The 24917-nt window shown below is 34.8% G+C and overlaps 3 protein-coding genes across 6 annotated transcripts; 2 read left to right on the plus strand and 1 right to left on the minus strand.

Annotated features, from left to right (window-relative positions):
• The first annotated feature begins 1689 nt into the window (after positions 1 to 1689).
• LOC100254402 (uncharacterized) lies at positions 1690 to 4614 on the plus strand. The gene is made up of 4 exons (XM_002276414.5): positions 1690 to 2002; positions 2224 to 2331; positions 3657 to 3824; positions 4267 to 4614. Exons 1-4 carry the CDS (start codon positions 1901 to 1903, stop codon positions 4387 to 4389), a joined length of 501 nt encoding a protein of 166 aa, XP_002276450.1. The 5' UTR covers positions 1690 to 1900; the 3' UTR covers positions 4390 to 4614.
• Positions 4615 to 7128: 2514 nt separating this feature from the next.
• Positions 7129 to 11909, plus strand: LOC100249300 (glycosyltransferase BC10). The gene is made up of 2 exons (XM_010650013.3): positions 7129 to 8314; positions 11039 to 11909. The coding sequence occupies exons 1-2, from the start codon at positions 7796 to 7798 to the stop codon at positions 11675 to 11677; spliced, it is 1158 nt and encodes a 385-aa protein (XP_010648315.1). The 5' UTR covers positions 7129 to 7795; the 3' UTR covers positions 11678 to 11909.
• Positions 11910 to 17125: 5216 nt separating this feature from the next.
• LOC100252590 (uncharacterized) lies at positions 17126 to 22734 on the minus strand. 4 transcript variants are annotated; one of them, XM_059736135.1, is made up of 8 exons: positions 22376 to 22734; positions 22239 to 22285; positions 22007 to 22156; positions 21744 to 21901; positions 20341 to 20748; positions 18475 to 18817; positions 17524 to 17601; positions 17126 to 17348 (listed from the first exon to the last, which is right to left on the minus strand). In XM_059736135.1, the coding sequence occupies exons 5-8, from the start codon at positions 20724 to 20726 to the stop codon at positions 17298 to 17300; spliced, it is 858 nt and encodes a 285-aa protein (XP_059592118.1). In that variant the 5' UTR covers positions 20727 to 20748; positions 21744 to 21901; positions 22007 to 22156; positions 22239 to 22285; positions 22376 to 22734; the 3' UTR covers positions 17126 to 17297. The 4 variants fall into 4 exon arrangements, with proteins under 4 accessions (XP_059592118.1, XP_059592119.1, XP_010648318.1 ...); XM_059736136.1 differs by having other exon boundaries at positions 22239 to 22282; positions 22405 to 22709; XM_010650016.3 differs by having other exon boundaries at positions 22405 to 22709.
• Between the last annotated feature and the right edge of the window lie 2183 nt (positions 22735 to 24917).

The following is a 24917-nucleotide window of genomic DNA, read 5'->3' on the forward strand; positions in this document are numbered from 1 at the left end:
TTTTTTTTCTATAAGGTTTCTCCTTCAATGGATTCAGGTATGCTTCCGCTATTATTTTTCTACTCATTGTTTTTAATCAGGAGATTCCAGTGTATATATAAATTAAGGTATTCACCTTGTTAAATATTCCAGTACATATGTAGTTAGGGTATTCACCCTATTAAATATTCCAGTACATATGTAGTTAGGGTATTCACCCAGTTAACTATTCCAGTATATATGAAATCAGGGTATTCATCTTGGTTGAATACTAACAATTGCAACCCACCTCCTTCACAGTCCAGAAAGTAAGAAATTGGTTCAGAGGCTTCACATTGAGACCTCCAAAATCTTAAATCGTCACTACCATTTGGTTAGGACATGGGTCCACTGCTTCTGGGCCCAACGATTTTCATGCATAATTTGCAGGCAAACATTCAATGGGACAGTGGAATCTTTATTTCCTAGCCAACCAAACAGAACGGGAAAGTTCATCATTAGCAAACGTATGGTTTCTACATGTTTCCCCATTTTTGGGAAAAAAGGAAAAAACGTAAATTTCCTCCTAATTACCATCACAAACAAACAAATGAAATTGATTTTCTTCCCCTTTTTTATTCTTTCCCTCTCGCCAAACGGACCCCAAATGAAAAACTCACGTCAAAACCCAACTACTGGAGTTGAAAACTTGCATACTCAAATCACACCCATCAAATACCTTCATGTATACAAATGAAATTTGTCAAGGAATGAAGAATATACAGACAGATTGAAAAACCCAGAACAGAACAATAGATTGATGATAGAAATTCACCGAAGCCAAAACGGAGGAAGTAGGTTGCTAAACGGTGACGTTTTAATGGAAATACAGCGAAGCGGTAAGTTAATACGACGTCGTTTTATTGAACGGAGAAGTATGGGATTAAGGTGACAAGTAAGGACTTGTTTGGAAAAGGTATTATAATTGAACTTAAAAATACAGTTGACAATTTTTTTAAAAATAATAAAAATATTTTAGATTTTTTATATCATACATAAATGTATATTATCTTCACATAAAATAAGTTAAAATATCTTTTTCTTTTTATTTAAGTTTTTAAATAAAATTTTGTTTATAAAATAAATTTGTATGATCCAATCGATTGCATAAAGCTCGTTGTAACAATGAAATCGGGGGAAAGTTATAAAAAAGACACTTCTTTTTTATTATATTAGTATTAGTTAGTGATATGATTCTATGATTAATTTCATTCATTTCTATTAAGATTTCAACTAAATCTATCTACTCTCATAAGTTTAAATTTTTTTCAAATACCTTATTTAATTTTTTTATTTTTACTTACCTCCCCTTTCACTCAAAATTAAAGAGGGATGTGCACAAAGAAATTTTAAACCCATCAAAGCTAAATATATTTAGCTAAATTAATCATTTTAATTATTAAATACATACTCTATAAAAGTTAACTAAAAATATCTTAAATTTGTTCTAAAAGATATGTTTTTAAAATAAATTATCAAAAAATTATGTTGTATCAAAAAATTGTAGAATGTGAGCGGAAAAAAATGTTTTGTTCCAAATAATAAAAAGACACACCCACATAAAATCTTTTTAAAAATAAATTTTATAAATCCAATAAATTTACAAGGTGTTAACGGTTGACTAAACCTTACGGGTATAATGAAATTCACCCGAATAAAAAACCTTTTTATATATATATATCATTCTTTATTTATTTATTTCTATTATTATTATTATTAAAAAAAAAAAAAACTCTCTCACACAACAATCTTCAGACCTGCCCATGCGCACAGTTCTCTTAGGGAAAAAAGCCCAAAACCCCAGCAATCATTCACTGCTGAGTCTGGAGGCGGACACCAATCCTCGTGAGGATCAAGAGGGATCTTCATTTCCACGCCAAACATGGTGAACTACATGTTGATGATCACCGGCGAGCTCGAGAATCTCACCAATCTCCAGCCTCAAGGCGGCTGCGACGATCCTGATTTCACCTACTACTTCAAGGTCCCTCTCTCAATTTCTTCTGGGTTTTTTTTTTTTTTTTTTTTCATTTATACGTTTGGTTGCCGAGAAATTGCACGAAAATGGATTCAGAAATGCCATTTCGAACTTAATCCCCTGCAGGAAACGGATCGCTGAAGTTTAGTGTGTTTCTTGTTTTGACTTTATATTTAGATGATTTTTTTTTTTTTTTTTTTGTGTAATTTGTATTTTTGGATGTGTAGGTGAAATGTGGAAACTGTGGAGAGGTGAGCCAGAAGGAGACGTGTGTGACATTGAATGAAACGGTTCCTCTCCCGAAAAGCAAGGGAACTACTCATCTGGTTCAGAAGGTCAAATCTCTCCTAATATGTATACGTTTAACTCTATTTGGTTGCTGAGAAAATTGAGGAAATGGAAAGAAAAATGTTTTATATCTTAGGTTTTATGTTATTTCTGCTACCAAGAGACGGAAAAGAAAATCATCTGAACTAAGAGAATAAATCTATGTGGCCAGTTGAGTGTGTTTAAGCTCCTCTTCCTAAGGACGGGGAAATACTAACCTGGTTCGGAAGGTGAAATCTCTTTCTGTATAAGCATTTACAAAGTTTGGTTGCTGAGGAAACAGATTGCAAATAAAATTTCTAATCTTAGGTTTTGTGTTATTTCTGCCACTAAGAAATGGAAAAGAATCCTCTGAACTGGTGAAATAATTATATTAGGTTGATTCAGTCCCTCTCCTTTTCTCTGTATATGTAGATACATATATCTACACCTGTTTGGTTGGTGAGAGAACTTTGGGAAGTGGAAGAAAATAAAGTAATCCAGGGTCTTGTTTTATGTTCTCATCGATTCACACATTTTATCAAATTTGTGAGATTGATTAAACCATGGATTTACTCTGAACTTTGAAGAATAAGTTGTATCTAATAAAAAGTGGGTTAGATTAGATGATTAAAATTTGAGTGAATTCTGAAGCTGGTTGTCGTTCTGATATTTGTACCCCGCATGAATCTTGGAAGATGCAAACAAAAATAAGAGAAAAAGAAAAAAAGAAAGGAAAGAAGAATGGAAGAAGAATGAAAAATAAGTTCGAGCTCAACAGTATTTTTCTTCATTATTATTTAATTTGATACTTTCTTCAAATAGAGAACGAAGAATTTGGAAACGTACAAGTTTTTAAATAATTTTCATTATATTTATTTCACTTTGTATTCTTCATAGCAAACCAAAAAGAAAATTTGAGATTCGTATTTCTTATTTCCCATTCTTTCTCTTGTTGGTTTTCACGATCCAGAAAGGGAGTCTTAATGAATTCATCCTGAACTTTATGCCCTGTGATTTTCCCCTTCAACATACATGTATGCAAGCATTCTTGCTTTTCATCCATGGCCTCAATCTCTGTTATGATGTTCCTTTCAAATTGTTTGACTGCTTCTACCCATCCATATGTTTAAGCTATTACAGAAAATGTGTAACTATCTTCATGAGTTGCATCTTTTCTCTGGTCTACAGTTTACTAATTCTCTTTATGAGGCGTATTATATGAGTCATACAACCAGTCATACCAAGTTTGTGAAATACGTAGCTTACTCTTGTAAGTTAAAATTACATTCATGTGGCTCGTCTGCATCATATTTAAAAGAATTATCTTCTTCTGATGCATTCCTGTCTTCAGTGCAAGTTCTGTGATAGGGAGGGAACTATCTTGATGATCCCAGGCCGAGGTCGTCCACTGACTCAGGAAATGAGTGAATCAGGGAAGTTCACCCCCTTGATGTTATTGGACAGCAGGGGTTTTGAGCCGGTGGAATTTTCTTTTGGTACCGGATGGAAAGCTGAATCCGTAACTCTCTCTCTCTCTCTCTCTCTCTCTCTCTGTTCACACACACACTTGTAAATGCCGCAGACAGCATTGGGTCAGTACATAATTTACCAGGTGGCCATATTGGACATCCTTTTGTATGAGAATTCTAATTTCCAATGTAGTCACCAACACAATCTCAAGGGCTCATTTTGATTGCAATTTATACTCTGGACTTAATTGTGATTTACAGCTTAGCATCAGAATCAAATTGTTGTGGTAACATGTTTTGATTAATTACTAAAAATGATTTCATCTAGTGCTAAAAAATGCCTTCTCCTTAATCCTTGCACATATTTAAGAATAAAACTTTGTGCTTATTTAATAGGCATGCATCTGAAGTTTTTATAACCCAAAAGCAACTGCTGCATTCTTTTATGATGGTTGTGTTCTCATGTCAACATCTCCTAACTCATCTGTGTAGATGGAAGGGACTAAATTTGATGACATTGACTTGTCTGGAGGGGAATTTGCTGAATATGATGAGAAGGGAGAGTGCCCGGTGATGATATCTAATCTCCGCGCTACTTTTGACGTGACGAAGTAGACAGTAATGTTCTCCTGCATATATTTTCGCTGGTATATAGAAGAAAGTCATGCTATCTGAACCATAAGCTAATTATAAGGAAAGCCATAATGTACTGATGTTTTTCAGAGAATGGGCCGTTGAACTTTATCATAAGCTTTTTCTGGACCTTCATTTGTCCATTAATTTGCCGTGCTAATACATTCAATGAAGCTTTTAGACAATATTACAAAACATAATTGGGTATTTAAATGTGTTATCTGAGTTGGATAGAGTCCTTTCTCATTCCATTGTGTTTCATCAAGTTTTCCTATAATGTGTCTGGAGTTTTAAGGCTTGTAACCATCATGCCCTGCCTCTTTGGTAGGACCCATTGATCAAATGGCCTGTCTAATTTCTTCTGAAGTGACCTTTTAGTTAATAGCAGCACTCTAATCCTCTTTGAATAGTTAATTGACTGGCTGGCAAGGTCTAACCCAACCAGGGGTTGTTGGAAGACCATTTGTGGTGAAGGGCATTTTCACATGTTGGTGGAAAAGACCCTGAATCTGCTGGGTGTCTTTGAAATTAGAACAATTGCATAGATCGAAGTCCCTTGTAAGCAGTGTAAGCCATCAGATAAGTCCCCATTATGCTCGACCTGATCACTGACCTTAGCATTCCTAATGTGGATTTCTTATGACACTTTATGCTTAGACGCGTTGGATTTCTTTGCCCCAAGGGTAAGTCAAGGTGCAGATTGAACGTCTTGACCGGGTTCGAGTCCCCTCGCTGCAGAAAAGAAAATTGTAGCACTTTTTTTTACTTTGCCCCCTCGGGAAGTCAAGGTGCAGATTGAACGTTTTGGCCCCAGGCGGATATGAAATATGAAGAGATTAATATACATTTCAAAACTATTTTTTATTATTTGAAAAAAAATTTTATCTTAATTTTTTAAATAATTATTTTGAAAATTTATTATTTTTAAAAAACTAATTTTTTGAAAAATATATTCTAAAAATATATATTTTTCAAGATGTTTGCTTTTTAAATAATAATAATAATAATATTTTTTGAAAAATTGTGTATTTTTTCTCAAATTATTAAATTATATTAAATTTTATTAAGGTTTATAAAAAGAATAAAATTTAAATTAATATTTTTATATATTTTTTTTAATAGTGAGTAAAGGTCATTTATGGAAAAATGACAAATTCATGTTATTCTTCTCAATTTTCATAATTTCTTTAGATCTTGGACTTAAACGGTGAACTTATATGATCAAAGCTTAATTTTCTAAAACACAATTATTCTCAAGAATTATTAAATACTCTTAACTAAAATATCTTTATTTTTATGTTTTGTTTTTCAAAAATAAATTTTTGTGTGAAATGACATAAATATACTTTTTTTTCCAAATAGGATGATTTTTAAAAAGCCTAGTGGTTACTTTTGTATTAAAAACTTATGGTTGAAAAAAAATCTTGATATAAAAAGCAGGATAATGTTGTTGTTTTTTTATAGAAGTTTTGTTTTGATTTATGCAATAAATTCCTTCATACTTAAAAAAAAATTATAATATTTAAAAATTATAATTTTGGTGATAGCAAAGCTATTCTTTTACACGTCAAATTTTTTTTTTTTTTTAAACGTTGGGAACATCAAATTTATTTTTAAAAAAACGTTGGGAGTAGAGATATTTTTGGTGGGGGTTTGAATCTTCTCGTAGACGCGTGAAACACTGAAATATGGTATTGTTACGCGGATCGGTCCTTTGTGAAAGGAGGAAAGAGGTGAACACGACGTCGTTTTTTGTAGACAAATATTTAATATGATTAGAACCAAACGAAGGAGTCATCTTTGTACACGCCAAGCCTTAGACAAACCCAACTGCATTCCTCCAATGGAAACGCGCCACGAAGCTCAAGTCCAAAAACCCAAAATCAGTCTGGTCGCGTGGCGGTGGCTCCGCAAACTGTGGGTCGTGAAACATCATGTGACCCATGCTTAACTTGTCACGTGTCAAATGGTCCCAGTCTCTTGACAATTAATCAATCACATGCACGTACAGGCACCCCATGTTAACCAAATTTATTATTTATTTATTAACCCAACACATTCTCAAAACCCCATAGTCGTAAAAATTGCCTTAAAAAAATTTCTTTTTTTTTTTCCTAAAATTTTTAATCATACTATAATTTTCTATTGTTACACTTCAAAACAAATTTCTTCTGAAATAAAAAAGGTTTCCCATAATTAAATTCCTATGTTTTTGCCGTTATTAGGGCCACTTACACCATAACCTCTGGAAATAAAATCGTAACGTAATGAATGGGGTTTCAAATTATAACGTTTTTCTTTTCCAATCTAATATTAAATTGTTCTTTTATAACACAAAAAAAATTCAACCCCATTGAAAATTGTCAAGGAAAAGAAAAAAAAATTGGTAAAAATAATTATTTTTTATTTATAAAAAAATATATAAGAAAAAAAATAAAGAAAAAAGAAAAAAAATCTGCACGTTTTTCTTAAATAAGGGAAAATACATTATTCAATAATTATTATTTTTTTCTCTCAATTTTTAAAAATTTAAAAAATATTTTCTAATTTTTATTTTTATTTTTAGATGGCCCTTGGGTATGAGTTGTAAATACCGTCCATTGTACCTGCCAAACCACAAAAATACCAACAGAAGGGACAAAATGCCAACCTCTCTATTCTGAAAAAACCCAAAATAAAAATAAAAATAAATAAAGGAAAACTAAAACCTTAAAACCCAAGGGAATCCCTAGATTGTTTACTCCGGAATTTATCCCACGAGTTTCTACTTTCTCTCTCTATATTCTCCAACTCCTCTGGGCTCTCTTTCTCTGCCATCTGCATCTGCCCGCCATACCTCTCCCTCTCTCTCCCTGACCACACCATCTCTCTCTGACCAGTCCATCTCTCATTCAACTCCATTCTGATGCAATTCGTGCTGTGTATTGAAAGATCCAAGTACCAATTTCTCCCTCATTTATTCATCCTGAAACCACTGTCTCTGTGGTACGGTGTCTATTAGATGCTTTTTATCTCTCTGTTTGTTTGTGCCAGACCTGTTTGATTCTTGGGAAATCTCTCTTTGCCTAACACCCATGTGATAAGAACTCAATTTTTTTATGTAGAATGATTCCGGCCTTGATCTCTAAAACGTTTCTTTGTATTGAAGGCAAATAGTTTTAGCTGGTAATCCCAATACCCAAATGGTGGAACCCGGACCCTTTTCACCGTTTGGGTTATAAGATATACAATTTAGGAATCTGGGTTTGGTAGTTTTCAGGGGAGAAGTTGATGATTGACAAGAATTTGAACTGTTTCCGATTAGAAAAAGGGTGGGGTGTTTTTGGATTTGATCTTGGTCAAAACAGAATACCCAGAAACTGAATTTTGAAACCGGAGAGTTATCAATATGCAATCAAGGGCGTTGTCGACTGAGGAAGGGAAGGATCCTGCAAATACAAGCAGAACAAATCAATCCAGGGTTTTGCCTCTAAGGCTGCTTCAGATATTTGGGCTGTTTCTGGCTCTCTGTGTCGCGTTTTCAGTCATTAGTGTATACATGATTAAACGTTTTGGAGTTTCTACTACATTGACATCGCCGCAGTCTAGTTTCCAGCCCTGCTATGAGGAGGTGGGTGGCTTAGATCGGTGGATTAAGCCTCCTTCAACTTTGCTCCATACAATGAATGACACAGAGCTTCTCTGGAGGGCATCTTTTGCCCCTAAGGTGAAGAAGTACCCATTTCAGAGAGTTCCAAAGGTTGCATTCATGTTCTTGACTAAGGGCCCATTGCCGCTGGGACCTCTCTGGGAGAGGTTTTTGAAGGGGCATGAAGGGCTTTATTCAATCTACATTCATTCGACGCCATCATTCCAGGCCAATTTCCCTGCCTCATCGGTTTTCTATAGGAGACAGATACCAAGCAAGGTACGTGAAGATTTATAATTTGTGCAATTTGCTTGTGAATATTTTGTTGTGAGTTCTACTTCTTTTGTTTTATGGTATAAAAACCCTTTTTCTTTGAATCCTACATGTTTATTCTTGTATTGGAATCATTGCTGCCTTATAAATGTTAAAGCATAACTAAATGCTTTTACAATTTTTTTTGGCCTTTGATAAGGGCCTTTACAATCTGTTTCATTCGTCGGGAAATGTGATGCCTTTACAATTGAGTTAGGAAACTCATGGTTTGGTGCTCTAAGCAGGGGAAACCTATGGTTAGGTGTTTGGGAGGAATTTAAGAAGGTGGTGTTTGCAATCTAATCAAGAAATCGGTTTGGGATTTTACACATCATGGCTTTGTGTTTCATAGGCTAAGCTTTACTCCCTGTACTTTTGATGAGAATGTTCATATGATAACAAGTTTACCTGCAATGCGTAGTAGTCTTGTAGATACTGTGCTTTGGAATCCTTAGATCTGATTTGCAGGAATGGTATGGAAAAGGGCTTGTTATATTGGAAAGTTTAGTGTAGCTAGCAATGCTGCGGAGTTAAGCCACAATACTATAAGTTGGAGAAAGAACCAAAATGGTAAGTTCTCATCTTGAGGTTTTTTCTCATTTTTTGATGAGGTAGGTGTAAGAATCTCTTTATGGCATTCATTCAAGGCAGTCCTTTTCTGTTGATGAAAGCTTGGGATAATATTTTGATGGTAAAACTATAGTAAGAATTGGGTGGGTTGTTCCCAACAAAATTGTACTAGGAGTATGCATAATTGGTTGATCTCTTGTTGATACATGGCAAGGTGGCTTGAAAAGGGAAGGAGGATCATTTTTGTAGGTTTAATGTTCCTTGGTGATGCCAAGATGAATACATGGAAAAAAATTTGGCAGGTGTTTTAAGCCACATAAATGCAGATGAGCAAGTGTGTGACAACGTGCTAATGCAGTAACCGAATGCATGTCCATTTTTGCACATTTGGAAAGACTGCAATAAACTGATACTGTAGTGGTGGAGAGGGCTCTATGGTCTAGCTTTTGGGCATTTTGGAGTTTTTGACTTTGCATGAATTTTGCTTATGCAGTTCCTCTTCTTGTTTACGCGCATTCATGCATAAACATGAGGGGCTTGCCCTTTCTATTTAGTATATCTACATAATTTTACTTATTAAAAATGGTCAAAGGGAAGATAATTAAGCTTGTGCAAGCAAACATGAATTTTAAGCTTATAGATATGTTTAAGTGACTGATATGGTTGTTGAATCATTCCTCAAAATTGAGATGGCAGAGAAACTGGTAGTTGATTAACTTGATTATGGTTTCTTGAGATATTATGGGTTTTCTTTGTGTCATCTTGATATGAAAATGCTTAATATATTACTTATTTCAATATTGATAAATTATTTAGGCTATGTTTGTTTTCTGAAAATTTTGAGGGTAAAAATGCAAAGAAAAGAAACTATAGAGGAAAAGTATAAGGAAAGAAAAAAAGTAAAGGAAGATAGAAAACACATTTAATGTTAATAAATTGTTTTCATATGCTGCTTCAAACTCATTTAACTTATTTTAACTCTCTTATATAAAGCTTAAATAATTTGAAAATGCATAGGTTTCTAATTAATTTTAATTATATTTTATTTTCCATGATAAAACCAAACATGAGAAAATCATTTTCCTTAGATTTTTTTTTTTTTTTTTTTTTCCTTAGGGTACTTTTTTGGAACCATTCATAGCAATAAAGTCTGGTTTTCAGTTTTAAATTTTATGGAATAACAGCTATAGAGATCCCAATTTCTTAAGTTGAAGAGATGATTCTGGGTTATGTTTTATGAAGGATTAGACATGTTTTATACGGATGCTACTGATCAATGTGGCTGACAGATGGCAATGTTGATATCCTCATTAATTAGCTGAGAGTCTGAATGAAGGCATTGTGTGGATGATGAATACTATGAAAGAATATTAATTGGGATAAAGGTTCTGTTGAGTTTAATGTAGCCTAGACTGAAGATAGCCTGTTGATTATTCTCCCCTCCCTCCCTTCAAGCTGCTTTAAGTAGGACTTGAAGAGTGGATCCCACTTTCCCCCCTTTGGGGAGGCAGCTGCATGTCAAACTCTTGGGCACCATTGGCTTTACCGTAACCAAGTAGGGAAACTTCAATAGCATTGAGGCTTCACTTGTTGGTTCACCTTCTGTTCCTGAGACACAGAAGAATGCTTTACCTTGGCTGTTGCACTTGAAAGTAGAGGACTGCACTCCCAGTAAATCATTATATTCTTGCCTGGTTTGTGCAATTGTCATGCAAATTGCTGCTTATTGATTTTGCATTCCAACAAAGTTCCTCTTCGTCTCCTCTTCCTGAGACGTAAAGCTTTTAATTGATGTTTGGAATTGCATGGCTAGTTGTTATTCCCTATGAAATCAATTGATTTATTTTCTATTGTTATGTTTGTGATTTTTATGATGTCTATCGTATCAATTGCTTTTAGACTTGGGAATATAGACCGAAATAGAAACCCCTTAGTGACAATGATTTACTAAGGAATCATCTACAACCTACATATAAATATCAGTCGTAAAAAAGTTGGGGAAATTTCAATATTCTATTCTAATTTCAACCAGTTGGGCATGTAGAAACTTCTACATTTGTTATAAAAAGTTAGGTATTCCATTGAGCGGCTGATGATTTATGTGGTTGCCCTCCATTTCAGGTGGCAGAGTGGGGGAGGATGAGTATGTGTGATGCAGAGAGAAGGCTCCTCGCAAATGCATTGCTTGATATCTCCAATGAACGGTTCGTTCTTCTTTCTGAATCATGCATTCCTCTCTACAATTTCACCCTCATCTACCACTACATAATGAAGTCCAAATATAGCTTCATGGGTGCATTTGATGACCCTGGGCCATATGGAAGGGGTCGGTATAATGGGAATATGAAACCTGAGGTGAGCATTTCCCAGTGGCGTAAAGGAGCCCAATGGTTTGAAGTTAACCGAAAACTTGCAGTCAACATAGTAGAAGATACCACGTTCTACAAGAAGTTTGAGGAGTTCTGCAAACCAGCATGCTATGTGGATGAGCACTACTTCCCCACCATGCTAACCATTCAATCAGGACACCTTATAGCAAACAGAAGCATTACTTGGGTCGATTGGTCAAGAGGCGGTGCTCACCCTGCTACCTTTGGGAAAGCAGATATCACAGAGGAGTTTCTACACAGAGTTGTCAGCAATCACAAGTGCCTCTACAACAATCAGCCTTCCTCTACTTGTTTTCTTTTTGCAAGAAAGTTTGCTCCCAGTACCCTGGAACCTCTGTTACAGTTGGCACACAAACACTTAGGGTTTTGAGCGATAATAGTTTTTTGAGAGAAACCCAGAAAATTCTTTGAATCTCTAACTCTCATATCTGATTTCTCTCTTGTAAACTAGTGAGTTTTAGGTGAATAATCCAGCCACGCAATTTTAGATGTACATAAAGAAGTATCACTAGTGCCCATCTTTATAGCATCATCATAGTCGGATTATTATCTGGAGCTTAGTGTGTACTCAATTTTAATACAATTTCAGTCAAATTTTTTCATCTTTTCCCCATTGCAACCAATTTTATACAAGGGTGCAACTTGAACGGATTGATCAAACCTAAATTGCCCAAAGTTTGGGTAGGCATGAACAATCTTTTTTAATATTGGGATTGGGTTAAGTTTTTTCAACCCTAGCGTTAAAATTTTGATTGGATTTGAGCTGAGGTTCGGATAATTCGAGCCTAAACCGATCCCAATTTAATCTTGAAATTTTGCCCTATTTATTATTAAATTTTCATATAAATACATAGAAAAGAATTTAGTAAAAAATATTATAGATGAATTCCGAATTATATATATAACATGATTAATCCATTGAAGTTTAATCCGAGTTTAATTTGGAAAAATCGAACTCAATCTAAAGTTTAAAAAAATGAGATTGGGTTAGATTTGGATTAAGTATCTTGAGTCGATTGAATTATTTCTTAATTTGAGTTGGTGGTATTTAATTTATGTTGGGTTTTCTTTAAAAGGGGTCAATATTGACATTTATGATGAAAGTTAGGTGATTTATGATGTGTTTGGTAGTATTTTCGAACCGGTTTCCAGTTCTTGAAGATGGTTTTACCTTATTTCTAAAAGTAAAATTCTGTTTCAAAAAACAATCTCTCTTTAAGATGTGCAAGGGAGGTTGGGTTGATTGTTAATTCAAACTCAATAATTGTGGAAATAGTTGGCATACTGGGAATTCAATTACAATGCTCCCACTTGGTATCCGCGCTTGAAAACAATTTTTTTTTTTTCAGCTTACTTTTAATAGAAAGAATTTGTTTCGAAAAGGATGTTTTTGAAAACAAATTTTAGTGTGTTTTCAATTGTTTTTCTAAAAATGTTTTAAGTAATAAATTGAAATATAAAAAATATATTAGAAACTTTTGCATTGTATTTATTAATAATTAGTCTATTTTTTTTTAATATTTGAATTCCTAATTAAAATTTTATTTTAAAAAATAATTAAAAGCTACTGTCAATAGAAATTCTTTTGGAACCTATTCGAATACATACCCGGCTCAACCATAAAGTCTTCAAAAACAGTTTTTAATAAATAAATAAAAATGACTATGAATACATTTTAAATTAAAAAAATATATTCCCATTAAAAAAGTCTTTAAAATATTTTTCAAAATTTTATGAAATTGAAGGACACTTTTTCAAAATTTGAAGTTAAATTCAACCTTAAAATTTCTACCCCTTTAGAAGATGACTGCACGTGACATGACATCTACTTAATGCAAATCATACATAAATGACATTAAAGAGAAGGAGAATTACATGCAAGGCCTAAAATTCTCAATGGCATTTAGACTGGGACAAATAACTAACAATCACATCCACCACATAATTTCAAACCCAATATCCCCACTAACAGAATTATTTTAGAAATTGACCCGAAATCAACCCATGTGGGGTTTTTATTTCTTCCTTCCTACCAGATTCAACCCGATATCAAAATTTTTAGACTTTGTAGACGTATTTTAAAATTGAAAGTAACTATTTAATCATATATATATATACTTTTTCAAATGAAAATAAATGAAGGATATGATATGTTTGTTTAGAAGTAATTTTTATATGCTTGAAAACATTTTTTTTTGTTTAAATACTAAAAGCAAAAACATCGTTAGGGCCCAAAACATGTGATTGGGCGTTGGGGTTGGAGATGGGCATTTTGGTAATTCCAACCCCGGTGGCCAGAGGGGCGCAAACGGAAACTTCTCGAAACACACTAGAGAAAACGACAAGTCAAATCTCACCATACACGTGTCGTATCTTTTACGTCAATTTGAGGACCGTCTCTTTTCAACTCTCAACGTGTCAGTCTTTTGTTGGCTACTTAACACGCGGGCCCCACTGACGCCGCATCTTTGCAGTGAGTAGCGCTGGAATCGCGTGATTGCAGAATGTGGTCTGCGTTATCGTTCCTTTCTCAAAACCGCATCACCATGTACGAGCGTGCGTGTGCTCACGCTCCAAAAATTATATAAAAAAAACCATGCTTTTGCATTTATTCACGAAAGATTGAAATTTTTTTCTCATTTAATAATTTTCAGAAATAAAAGTTTACTTTAAAATTTAAATATAAAAAATAGTAATACCCTTTTTTCTCCTAAAAGCTTTGATATATATTTAAATAATTTTCATAATAAATTATAAAAAATATATATTTAAAAATTGGTAAATGTAATTTTTTTTGAAGTTAAATAACAGAAAATAGAAAATTGGAAAAATTAGATTATTTTTATTTAAAAAAATTAAAAGTGGTTTTAATCTATCAACGGTTGAGATGGCGAGTGCGGCACGTCTTGCTTACTAAAGGCGCGTATTCAACCCAATATGTCACCGAATATGTTGGTTCAAAACGAATCCGTCTTAGGAAACGACACCGTTTTGGAGTCCTGGAAACGACGCCGTTTAAGCCAAGAACCGCCTAAAGCAAACGCATACTTACATGAACGAAAATGTAGGCCCACAACATAACCCAGCTGTCACTCAATTAATCTACAGCCTGTAATCCGGGCAGCTGCCCGAACTTCCCTCTCCTCTCTCTATAAAACTCCTCACCACCGATACTTCTTTCCTGCTTGTAGCTTTGCTTAGGTTTTACGAGAGATTATTTCCCGAGAAACATTCCCAATCTTTTAGTAATCTCAAACCCTCCCACCGCACCGATGGCTTCATCTCTCTCCGGAGCTTCTCTCATTGCACTGATGGTGTTCTCCGTCGCCATTCTCTCGTCCGTTGTAGCCGCCCAGGATTTGGCACCGGCTCCTAGTCCGGCGTCTTCCGCCGGAGCTATCTCGCCATCTTTCGCCGCGGGTTGTGCCGTCGCCGTTGTGGCATTTGTGTTCGGATCTGTGATGAAGGCTTGAAGATATCATCGTCTGGATGAGGTTTTTGGCTGTTTGTTCTGAGAGAGTTTGTGACTATGGGTCGTGTAGAGCGATTGGGTTCTCTTAGGTATTAGAGATTGATTTGTTTACATGGTTTGATAGTAGTGTTGGATCTAGGGTTTTTGATGTTGTTTCTTTTCAGTATATACGCTTTGTTTTGCTGCACAGATGGTCTAATGCATATTTGAAGCCATTGATATGGTTTTTTAGTAAATAAAATTCCTTATATAGATGTGAGTTTCTCTATCATTGTGGTTTTACTTTACTGTGTTAATATATGGAAATTTGCTTGTGTTGTTGCTCCTTAATACTTGACCTTTTGTTTCGTTTGGTTGCTGAGAAACTGGGGGGAAATGTAGAAAAATTGAAACATCATTTCCCGTAAATGATACGCTTATTTCACTTTACGGAGTTTGGTTTCTTGTTTTCTTAAGAACCAAACAGCACAACATACAAGACTTCGAACAGTTGTCTTCGTATTCACGTTACAACTTTTCAGCAATCTTGTCGGTTTCAAATTGTTGTACCAGCGGATTTGGGACACTTTCCAACACCAATGCTGATCTAATCTTCCACTAGTCCAAAATAAGTGACACAAAAAGTTTTCTTAATTCTGAAGTTTTCTTAATTTCCACGTTTTCCTCCTTTGTTTTCTCTGCTTTCTCAGCAACCAAATTGCACAAAATCAGTTTCACTTTTGATGTTTCCAGTTATGAATTCTGTCATTTTCTTTCCTATTAATGTGTTCTTGTCCTTGACGGTGTAAATTTCCCATAGTTTCTCTGTTCCTTCTCCAAAATATTTCTGTTTTCCTTTGAATTTGAATGAACAATTTCTCATCTTGTAAACATTTGAATGTCTTGATTTTGCACTCATTTGAAACCTTGGAAAGGAAAAGAAACCCAGAATTGTAAGGACTCTTAAGATATTTTGATTTTGATGTACAGTAATAATTCCCAGTTTTATTGCGTGGATTCACCATATGGGGAATTGTTGTATCGAGTATAAAGAAGAGCTCTGTCTGTTCCCATCACCAGTTTCAGAGAATCCAAAATTTGAAACTTGTGATTGAAATGCCAGCCATTGAAGAATCTCCACTGCTCTTCGTATTTGTCCTCTACCTATATTTCAGCGTGGAATTTTATGGACTTAGGAATTGTGTTTTGCTTGCCCAAAATAATTTTCTGAATTTATCTTCGAACTGAGCCTCTGCTATTTTGAATTTCCTGAAGGAAGGTAGGCCTCGAAAACTGTTTTGTTTTTGGGATTTTGTTCTAAAAATAGGTTACTATTTTATAATAAATGCAAGTGTTTTAAGTTTTTATTTTTTAAAATATTCCGAGCAATAATTAGAAACTAACATTTTGAAAATTTGTGTATCATGAGAATGTCTTTGTTTTCCCTCAAAATAATTGAAAGCTTTTTTGTATGTTTTCGTAATGGTAAAGCACTTATAATATGCTTCAGAAATGGAGAAGAAAATTAAAAATAATATAATAAAATAAGAATAATAATAATAAATAAATAAAAAGGGTGGGGGAGGGCGTTTATTAATTGAAGGGAGCGGTAGACTTTGGCTTGAAATGAACAACGAAATGATACCATGTGATTGTGAGAGATATTGAACAGCGTATTTTTTTTGGGCTTTTGTGGGATGAAATCATCATTGCAGAGTGATGAAGCAATTTTTTTTTGTGGTGACTACTGACTAGTGGGTCTGATTATCCGAGAATCGAGAGCTCTTTGTAATTGAAGGGAGCACCATTATTTGTTAATTTTTCAAAATTTCATAACCAAAGGGGTACCCACTATCACCTGGTGCCTGGTGCCCGGTTACGACAAGTAACAAAGTGCTGTCTAATGGTGGGTTGGTGGGGAGCTTTTCTGCTTTTAGGTGATGAATCATTCGTTCATTAAGCATGATTAGGGTTCGTGATTTTGGGTAATTATGAGGAAGACTTTTAGTATATTTCTCCTTCCCATCACTCTTGTTGGTTCTAGTTTTACTGTTTTAGTGTGTAGTACAAGGTTTCCTTTTTGTTGAACTTTCTTCAGCTGGATCCCACTTGTAATGAAATGAATGGGATTGAAACATTGCCCATTCCAATAATAGATCTTATGCTATGAAATGTGCCCATTTTAATCACTTTTTTTTCAAAGTGAGGATGACGAAGATCCAGAGTGGTTTAGAAATATATTTACAAATCTGCTCCGGAAGTCTAATAACCTATTGCCATCTGTTTTTTTTTTAACTTTTTTGTGTTTGCATAAATATGTTATTAAACTTGGGAATCGGATTCTGAAGATGAGAAAGAGAGAGCAAATACGGATATAAATCTTATGTCTTCATTCTTCTCACAGGGTGAAAAGCCATCATCATTTACAAAGTTGTTCCCAAAAGGAAAAGGAAAAAGAAAAAGAAAAAACCAGACCTCTCACAAAATATCCCGCCATCATCTTCCTTGCCCAACCCTATTATTATTCTAGATTCCCCGTCTATTCCGAGTCGGATTCCATGTTACCCATTGCCTTCAAGCCCCTCGGTTTCTGCAAATAAAGAAACACATGAATTTTCATATATTTTACAACCATCCCTATGAGTCGGCCACACACCTCTTTTTGAGTGTCTAAACTCAGCTTATATAAAAAAAATTTATCTTTTCCCACCAGAGCTTTCCAAGAAAAAGACACAAGCGAGTGAAATTAAGGAGGTTGGAGGTACCTTCTTGGAAATCTTCTTCTCCCTGACCTCATATCGCTCTAGAGTCAGATCGCATAGCCACGCACCGGGGCTTACTAGCTGTACACACATCACATACAACAAATCAATTCCAATATTGTAATCAAACTCCTAGTTTACTTCAATTTGACGAGGCTGTCGTTTGTGATATTTTGTTAACAAAAATGCTTTCATTAAAAAGGAATAAAAGTAAAACAAAATTGTACATGTTCTTTTGTGCTTTTCACAGTTGCACTGCCAGTGTGGTCCAAGCTGGTGGCGTGGTGTGCACCCCACTGGTATAAATTAAAACATATATTTTTATTAAATATTAAAACATATATACAGTTATTTTATGATTACACTTTACACCCCTTCACTTTGAAAAATATTACAAAATTGCAACCGTGGCACGCCCCTCACTTCTATACCCTCGGTTTTGTCGGTTTGTATTTGAAAACCTCCTTGCTTCATTGACAAGTCTAGTGAAAGAGAGTACCCTTTTAATCGGAACCGTACACCTGGCACACCTATGTACCGTCCGTCCCGATCTAATCCCACTAACCCCCAATACCACTCACAAAATCAGGTAACTGATTTAGAAGCCCACTCCTATACTGACACGTGTCGTCTCCATCACCAATTCAGTACTTAGCCCCTTCTTTCCCACTTACACGTATACGTACTTGTTAAATTTCGTCCACCTCCTCATGAAAATAATACCCGATATACAAATTTATAAATCATAATAGGGTAAAGAAAAAGGGGGAAAAAATGGAAGAGAATACCTTAAAAAAGGTGGAGCGAAATAAATGCCAGGTGATCCCACAAATAAAATAAAATCAAACCTATATATAATTTTTTTCTTCTAAAAAGGGGTATTGGGAAATTAATTATGATAATAAAAAAAATCAGCAAGAAAAAGAGGAAAAGTCATGGGGGGCGTAGGCTTACATTGAGAGTGCGTTGAATAAACTTGGCCCGTTTCTTGGGTCTCTGGGGGAGTTTGGAGCCCTTAATGGCCATGAAATCTTCTTCCTTCTCTTTGTTGGTGAGGGCAATAACAAACTTAGGAGGCCAGACGGGCGGCACAGCCTCGCTGCCAGCCGACGAAGACCCTCCTCCTCCCTTCTTGCTGTCGTGGGCCGTCTCCGACGAGGCCGACTTATTATCATTGTTATGGTGGTGGTTGTTAGCGTTGTGATGATTACCTCTCCTGTCCTGGTCTCTTGCCGGAGAAGAGAACCCACGTACGCCGTTGCTTTGCCCTTTCATGGCACTTGAATTTTCTGAGTTCCTGAAAACATTTACACAACAAACACATAGATATCATCATATTCCATATATATCATCCTGTAAAAGTGGAAATAATTATTCCCAAAAAAAATAAAACAAAACAACAGGTAACAAAACGAAAATGAAAATTTAATTTGGTAAATATGGAATTACGAGAATGGGCTTCTGTGGTGATCTCGATTATGGCTTTATGCGTAGCGGAGACCGGAATATAGGCGGGTTTCGCGTGGAAAATGGGGTGGTTTGGGGACTGCTATGTATTCATTCTACTTTTCTGAAGGGAGGGTTTTTATTTTTCATTTTATTTTTATTTGTTTTTTGATATGATAACTGAAAAGGTTGAGATATTTGACAAGTGGGATTGTGACTAACGTGCTCCGGTGGGGGGTGGGTGTACAAGGGAAAAACAGATGGAGATTTGTGGCCGTTGGATTTGTGTTTCCTTTTATCTTTGGTGAGGGCTACGTGTCGAAAGGCGGATACGTCACAAGGATAAAGTGGACCAAGATGAGGAATCTGGGTTAATATCCAACGGCGCCTAATGGTGGGTGGAAAAGACAGTTTTCGGTGTACACGTTGAGGAAGAGATCTGTAACCCGACTAGCCAGACCTAAGGAGAAAAAAAAAAAATAAAAAATCAGGTGTGAGTATCCCCACCATACCATGAGGCATTTAAACATCAACTCAGAGGTCAAAGGGTTATACTGTTAGGAGTGCATCATTAGGCTAAAGCAACACTTCGTATCTTATACGGATATGAATAGTACCATCCATCCAAGGTCTATTCATATGAAAACCTTCAACATCATCAAGTTAAAACTTTTTACGAAATTTATTATTTCTATTAAACCATTATAATAAACAGGAATAAAATGTCCTACCATTTAATTTCTAGAACAGCCATCTCCACTCACCACCCCATGAAAAAGTTGGGATGCCAATACCCACTTCAAATAGGAAGAAGCATGATTAATGTTTACTCAATAAAACCATCATCCCCTTCTAATTTGCCTTTCGAATATACAGATACCATAAATGCTTTTTTGTTTAGAAATAGAATAATAAATTAACCAATTAATTCCACGGGTAAAATCCTCTGCCTATATCATATCAACCATCAGTTTATTATATTGAGCTAATTTTAGTAAATTCCCTGGCGTTTAGCAAGATCCATCTAGTGCACTAAATGAGAAGGGACCAAATTTGGAGTGATGATTTCAAGATATATTCTTTTTGGGTATCAAAACTTTCTAAAATATTTCATCACAGAAATGCTTGTCTTTTGAAGAAAGGTAATGTTAGATTTTCCACAATAATCCTCAGAAACGCTGCCTAAGGCACAAATGTGAATGCTTCAACAAAACCGCAGAAAACCACAAAATGCGTCAGAGGACACCATTTGTGGGACTAACTCTATAGAATTTTATAGGAGGGATTTTATAATTGGATTTGCAGATGAGTCAATTATATTAAATGTGAAGCAACCACCAACAACCAAAAGTAAAAAAAGCAAGTGGGAGTTACCTGAGAACGCGTTGTGGAGGCGGAGGCGGAGGTGGCTGAGGCGAAGATGGGCGGTGGCGGAGATTAAAATACCCGTTACTGGTGGCTGCAGCGGTGGTGGTGGGTTGATTCAGAGAGTCCTTATCAGCTCTAACCACTCGGCGGTCGACTCGGACCGTGGTCTTGTGAACCGGGGCCGAGTCGTCCTTGACTTGGATCTTCATACAACGGAGTCGCTTGCGGTTCCCCCACTGCAACACAAAGTCTGAAGCGGTTGATCTAGGCTCAGAGCTCGCTCTCAACAACGACCCATCATCTGCACCTCCGCTTCTTTCTCTATGGTTGTTATTGTTGTTGTTGATGCTGCTGCTATTATTATTGTTATTTTTCACTCCCTCCTTTTCCATATCCTTCACCCTTTTTGTACACCTGTCCCATTCCAAAACACATTCATGATTAACTCTAGTTGAGGCCTTCATTTAACTATGGTTAATCTCATCTCGCAACACTGGAAAAACCGCAAAAGAAAGGGAAAAAAAAATGAAAATCGAAAATTAAGATTTGTATTAAGATTTGGATACCACTCTTATCTACAACTCCCCCGAATTTGAGGGCTGATTCTACAAAATGAAATTGAAATTGAAATTTACATTATTGGTTCTTCCTGTTTTCTTGTTGGGAAAAAAACGAGAGAAAACGCAGGAAAACGTGTGAGACAATTGAGGCATTTTATCTTCGTTTTCCTTTTCCTTTTCCTTGTTGTTTCCCAGGAATGAAAGGGCAGACGGGTCGGCGGATGAGAATTTTCTTCAACTTGAAAAAGGTATCAAAGCCGTCACAGAGGAAAAAACTAAGTGTGACTGTTGTCGGGAAAAGAAAAGAAAAGAAAAGAAAAAAAAAATCCAAGGAAGGGGTTTAATAATAGAAGGAAAATGAGAGAGAGAGTTATGTTTAGATGCGTTTGGTTGCTAGGAAAATGTAGGAAAATAAAAGAAGGCGGATTTTTTAAATTCGGATTTCTCGCCATTTGTGACCCGAGAAATCACAAACCGATGAACCAGAAACAACAACCTCAATTGAGCCTAATACAATGATTTGGCTTGACTGAGACGAGCTTTTCAATATTTGGAAATCCGAAAACAACGTAATCCAATATTTTTTTCTCGCCCGTTTTCTTTCCAACCAAACAGAGAGCGAAGACAAGGATGAGGAGGATAAGAAATAAACGATCAAATCAGAAAATTTTCACCCAACAACGCACAACTTGTCACTAAAATAACAAGTTTTCATTACCAAATCCTCAGAAACAAAGGGAACAAGAAGACAAATTGAATTGAAGGTAGAATCGAAATGCAAACAACACGAACTCGGACATGGATTCTCAGAGAGAGAGAAAGAGAGATTCATCAAAATCATGGCATTACCAGAAAATTTCCACGTTGCCGAAAAATTCTTCAAAAGGCGATTATTAAACAACACAGTAGAGCACGCAGAACAAAGCTAAGAAGAATCGAAGCTCCGTTCAATGAAGAACGGACCAAAGAACAGAGTAGACCGATTTGCTAGCAGAGAGCCTCACGAACTGCAAAAAACAGAGATCACAACCAACATTAAATCTTCAGCTAAATTTCCAACAACAATTACTTGAATATCTGAATTTTTTTGTTCAGAGGTAAGGATTTCCTGCCTTCTATGCAAATCTATTACAGATTTTCGACGAAATGATTGCATTTTCAAAGCTCCAATCTTCAGTTTTGTTGTCAGATTTGGATCTAATCAATGAAGAGAGAAACTTCAGTTTCGTACAAACTCCACTCAAATCCCTCAAAATGTGTATCTGTTAAACAAAATTGAACAAAAATTAGACTTAATTCACATTATTCGCCACACAAAATCGAACTCTGTTCTCAATTACAAACCTCAAAAACTCGAATTTCTCGAACTGAATCACTAGTAATTTTATCTGCTAAACAAAAACAAAACAAATTGAGTTAATTGATGGAATTAATTACACAAAAAACATTGCAAAACCGATCCTCTGCGCTCAATTACAAACCTCTAAACACACACTCTTTCTAAAAATACCATTCTTCAATAGCTCCAGATCTTCTAACAAGGAAAAACCGTCAACCTTCAGTATCAAACTCTCATCAATTTCCCTTCGAAAATCCTCCGTTCGGATTCCGAGAAAAACATAGAAACAGGTAGTCAGACAGAACTTCTAACACCAGAAAAACTTCGACATTTCACTAATGAATTCTCCTCATATTTTACTTCTTTTCATCCCCTGTTTGGTTCCCGTGAAAGTGAAAGAAACGGAAAGATAATCGCAAAGAAAATGAAGAAAACCAGAGATGGCTTCTTCTGATAAAACGAAATGCTCTCGCTCCCTTTCAAAACCGATTTTTATACCTCCGTCCACTTTTCCTTACGGCCCAACCCTCCCCTGGTCGATTCACCGACCAATCCTGACCGTCCATCATCCATCCGAGGGCTCTCATCTCTCCTCATCTGAACCGTCAGGCACGTCCGTCACTTAAGCCGTTACGACGTGATATTAAATTACTCAGCATTGTAATTGTACTTCACGGCGTTAACGGATATAACGGAATCTTCGACGTCGTTATCTTTCCGTCCATTAAATTTTTTTTATTTCTTTTTATTTATTATTTTGTAGTGCACTGGTGCGGGGGTTCTAGTGAGTTAACCAGGCGCAGTTGTCACTTGCCTGTAGGTGCACTAACCATGGTTAGTTTAACTAGACTGATCGGTTACATGAGCGAAACTCCCTTCTGGCAGACCTCGAGTTGACTGAGATATTGAATCACAGCCGTCCATATCTATCAGTGATCCTAAATACTGCCATTTATTACAAATGATTTTATGAATTATTTCTTCCTTCGGATCTAGCACTAGAGTTCTCGATTTTGTGATTATTTATTATTAATATTATTATATTTTAAAAATGTAAACTCTTAAATTTCATAATTGCATATTCGAAAAATAAGATAAATAAAATAAAAGATTATTGGGGATAACTTTCTTTTTTTACTTTAATTAGAAATTGAAATTTAACCCAAGCCATTGATTTTTTTTTACAAAAACATTAATTTCAAACGAATTTTATTAAATCAAGTATCTTTTTTTATAATTAAGTTCGTCATCATAAATAATTCGATTAAATATTAATTGATTTTGAGATGAAATCCCTAATGTAATAATCGATATATTAAGTCAATTGTATTTGTTAATGTTATTAAATTGCTTAAATGATAATGATACTGAGAAATGTTCATCACCCTTAGTATGATCCTTCTAGATCGTTTAGCACGATTCATGTTTTGTGGAGTCACCACACAGCATTACCCGTCCACTTCATGGTATAAACCGATATAAACTTTCGATCACTATGCATTCTTGCATGTCAAATATTAAATATAGCAGACATTAAATACATCGAATGTCACACCATTATTGAACATTAAACTTCAAGGGTCAAGCTCGACCATCATTGGTATTAAAAACGGTAAAATCACAATCAATGACACAATAAAAACATTGAAAAAATGTTACTTTTGGGTAAAAGTAAAAATAATCATTATTCACCAAAATGAAGATATACTCTTTTTTTTTTTTTTTTTTTGTGATCTATTGCTCAAATCTTCGTCACCTAACTTAAATTTAAAAGGGGTGTGCCCGAAAAACTCACCGGAACATTCTTCATTCAAACATTCTTTTTTGGAGGTGCAATTGACAATTATGTCAAGCGGAGACCAACTCTGTACTAACATTGTTAGTTGTGCACCAACAAATATCGTATGCCATTTTTCACCTAAGATAATCAAAATTGTCCTTCATATCAAATATCATAAAATAATTGATCATACAAGATAATTAAAGTTTAATCAAAGAGTAACTTTAAAACATGAGTTCTTTTAATAAAATTATTAAATAAAAAAAATTGAAGCTGATAGGTTTTTACTTTTTATTTATTTTTATTTTTATTTTTAAAAAGTTAAGCAAAGTTTGTGCCGTGTAATACAATAGTTCTTCATTTTGTAAAATTATTATTATTAAATTTGAATAAATAAATAAATTTTATCACTACATAGTAAAAATATGATGAAGGAAAGGAAATAAGTTTTGTATAGCATTGAACTATTAGTATTCAAATTTAGATTTTTTAATTTCACAAAGGCCAAAAAAGCATTTATAACATAATTTAGAGTGGTGCATGATTGTTAGTACGAGAAATGTGTGTGAAATTACGGTTTAATAATATCGAAATTTGACTTTATCATTTTCAATCTCCTTAAATTATAACCGATAAAAATCAAATAAAACCGATATTATAAGACTTTCTTTTTTTATAATTTGTAATTGTTTGGTAGTAGATGAGTTTCTATTATTTATTATATTTTACACATTTTATTAAAGTAGATTTTTTTATTAAACTATTTTTTAAATGTATTTATTATGTTTTTGGTAAAAAAAATTATTGAATTTTGGACTTCAAATCTAAGTTGATTTTAATTATTTGAAAATAAATAAGTTTAAGTTCTAATTAAATAATGCCAACTCCATTATTTAAATCAAAA

The sequence above is a fragment of the Vitis vinifera genome, chromosome 4 (assembly GCF_030704535.1).
Source record: "Vitis vinifera cultivar Pinot Noir 40024 chromosome 4, ASM3070453v1".
Lineage (NCBI taxonomy): Eukaryota > Viridiplantae > Streptophyta > Magnoliopsida > Vitales > Vitaceae > Vitis > Vitis vinifera.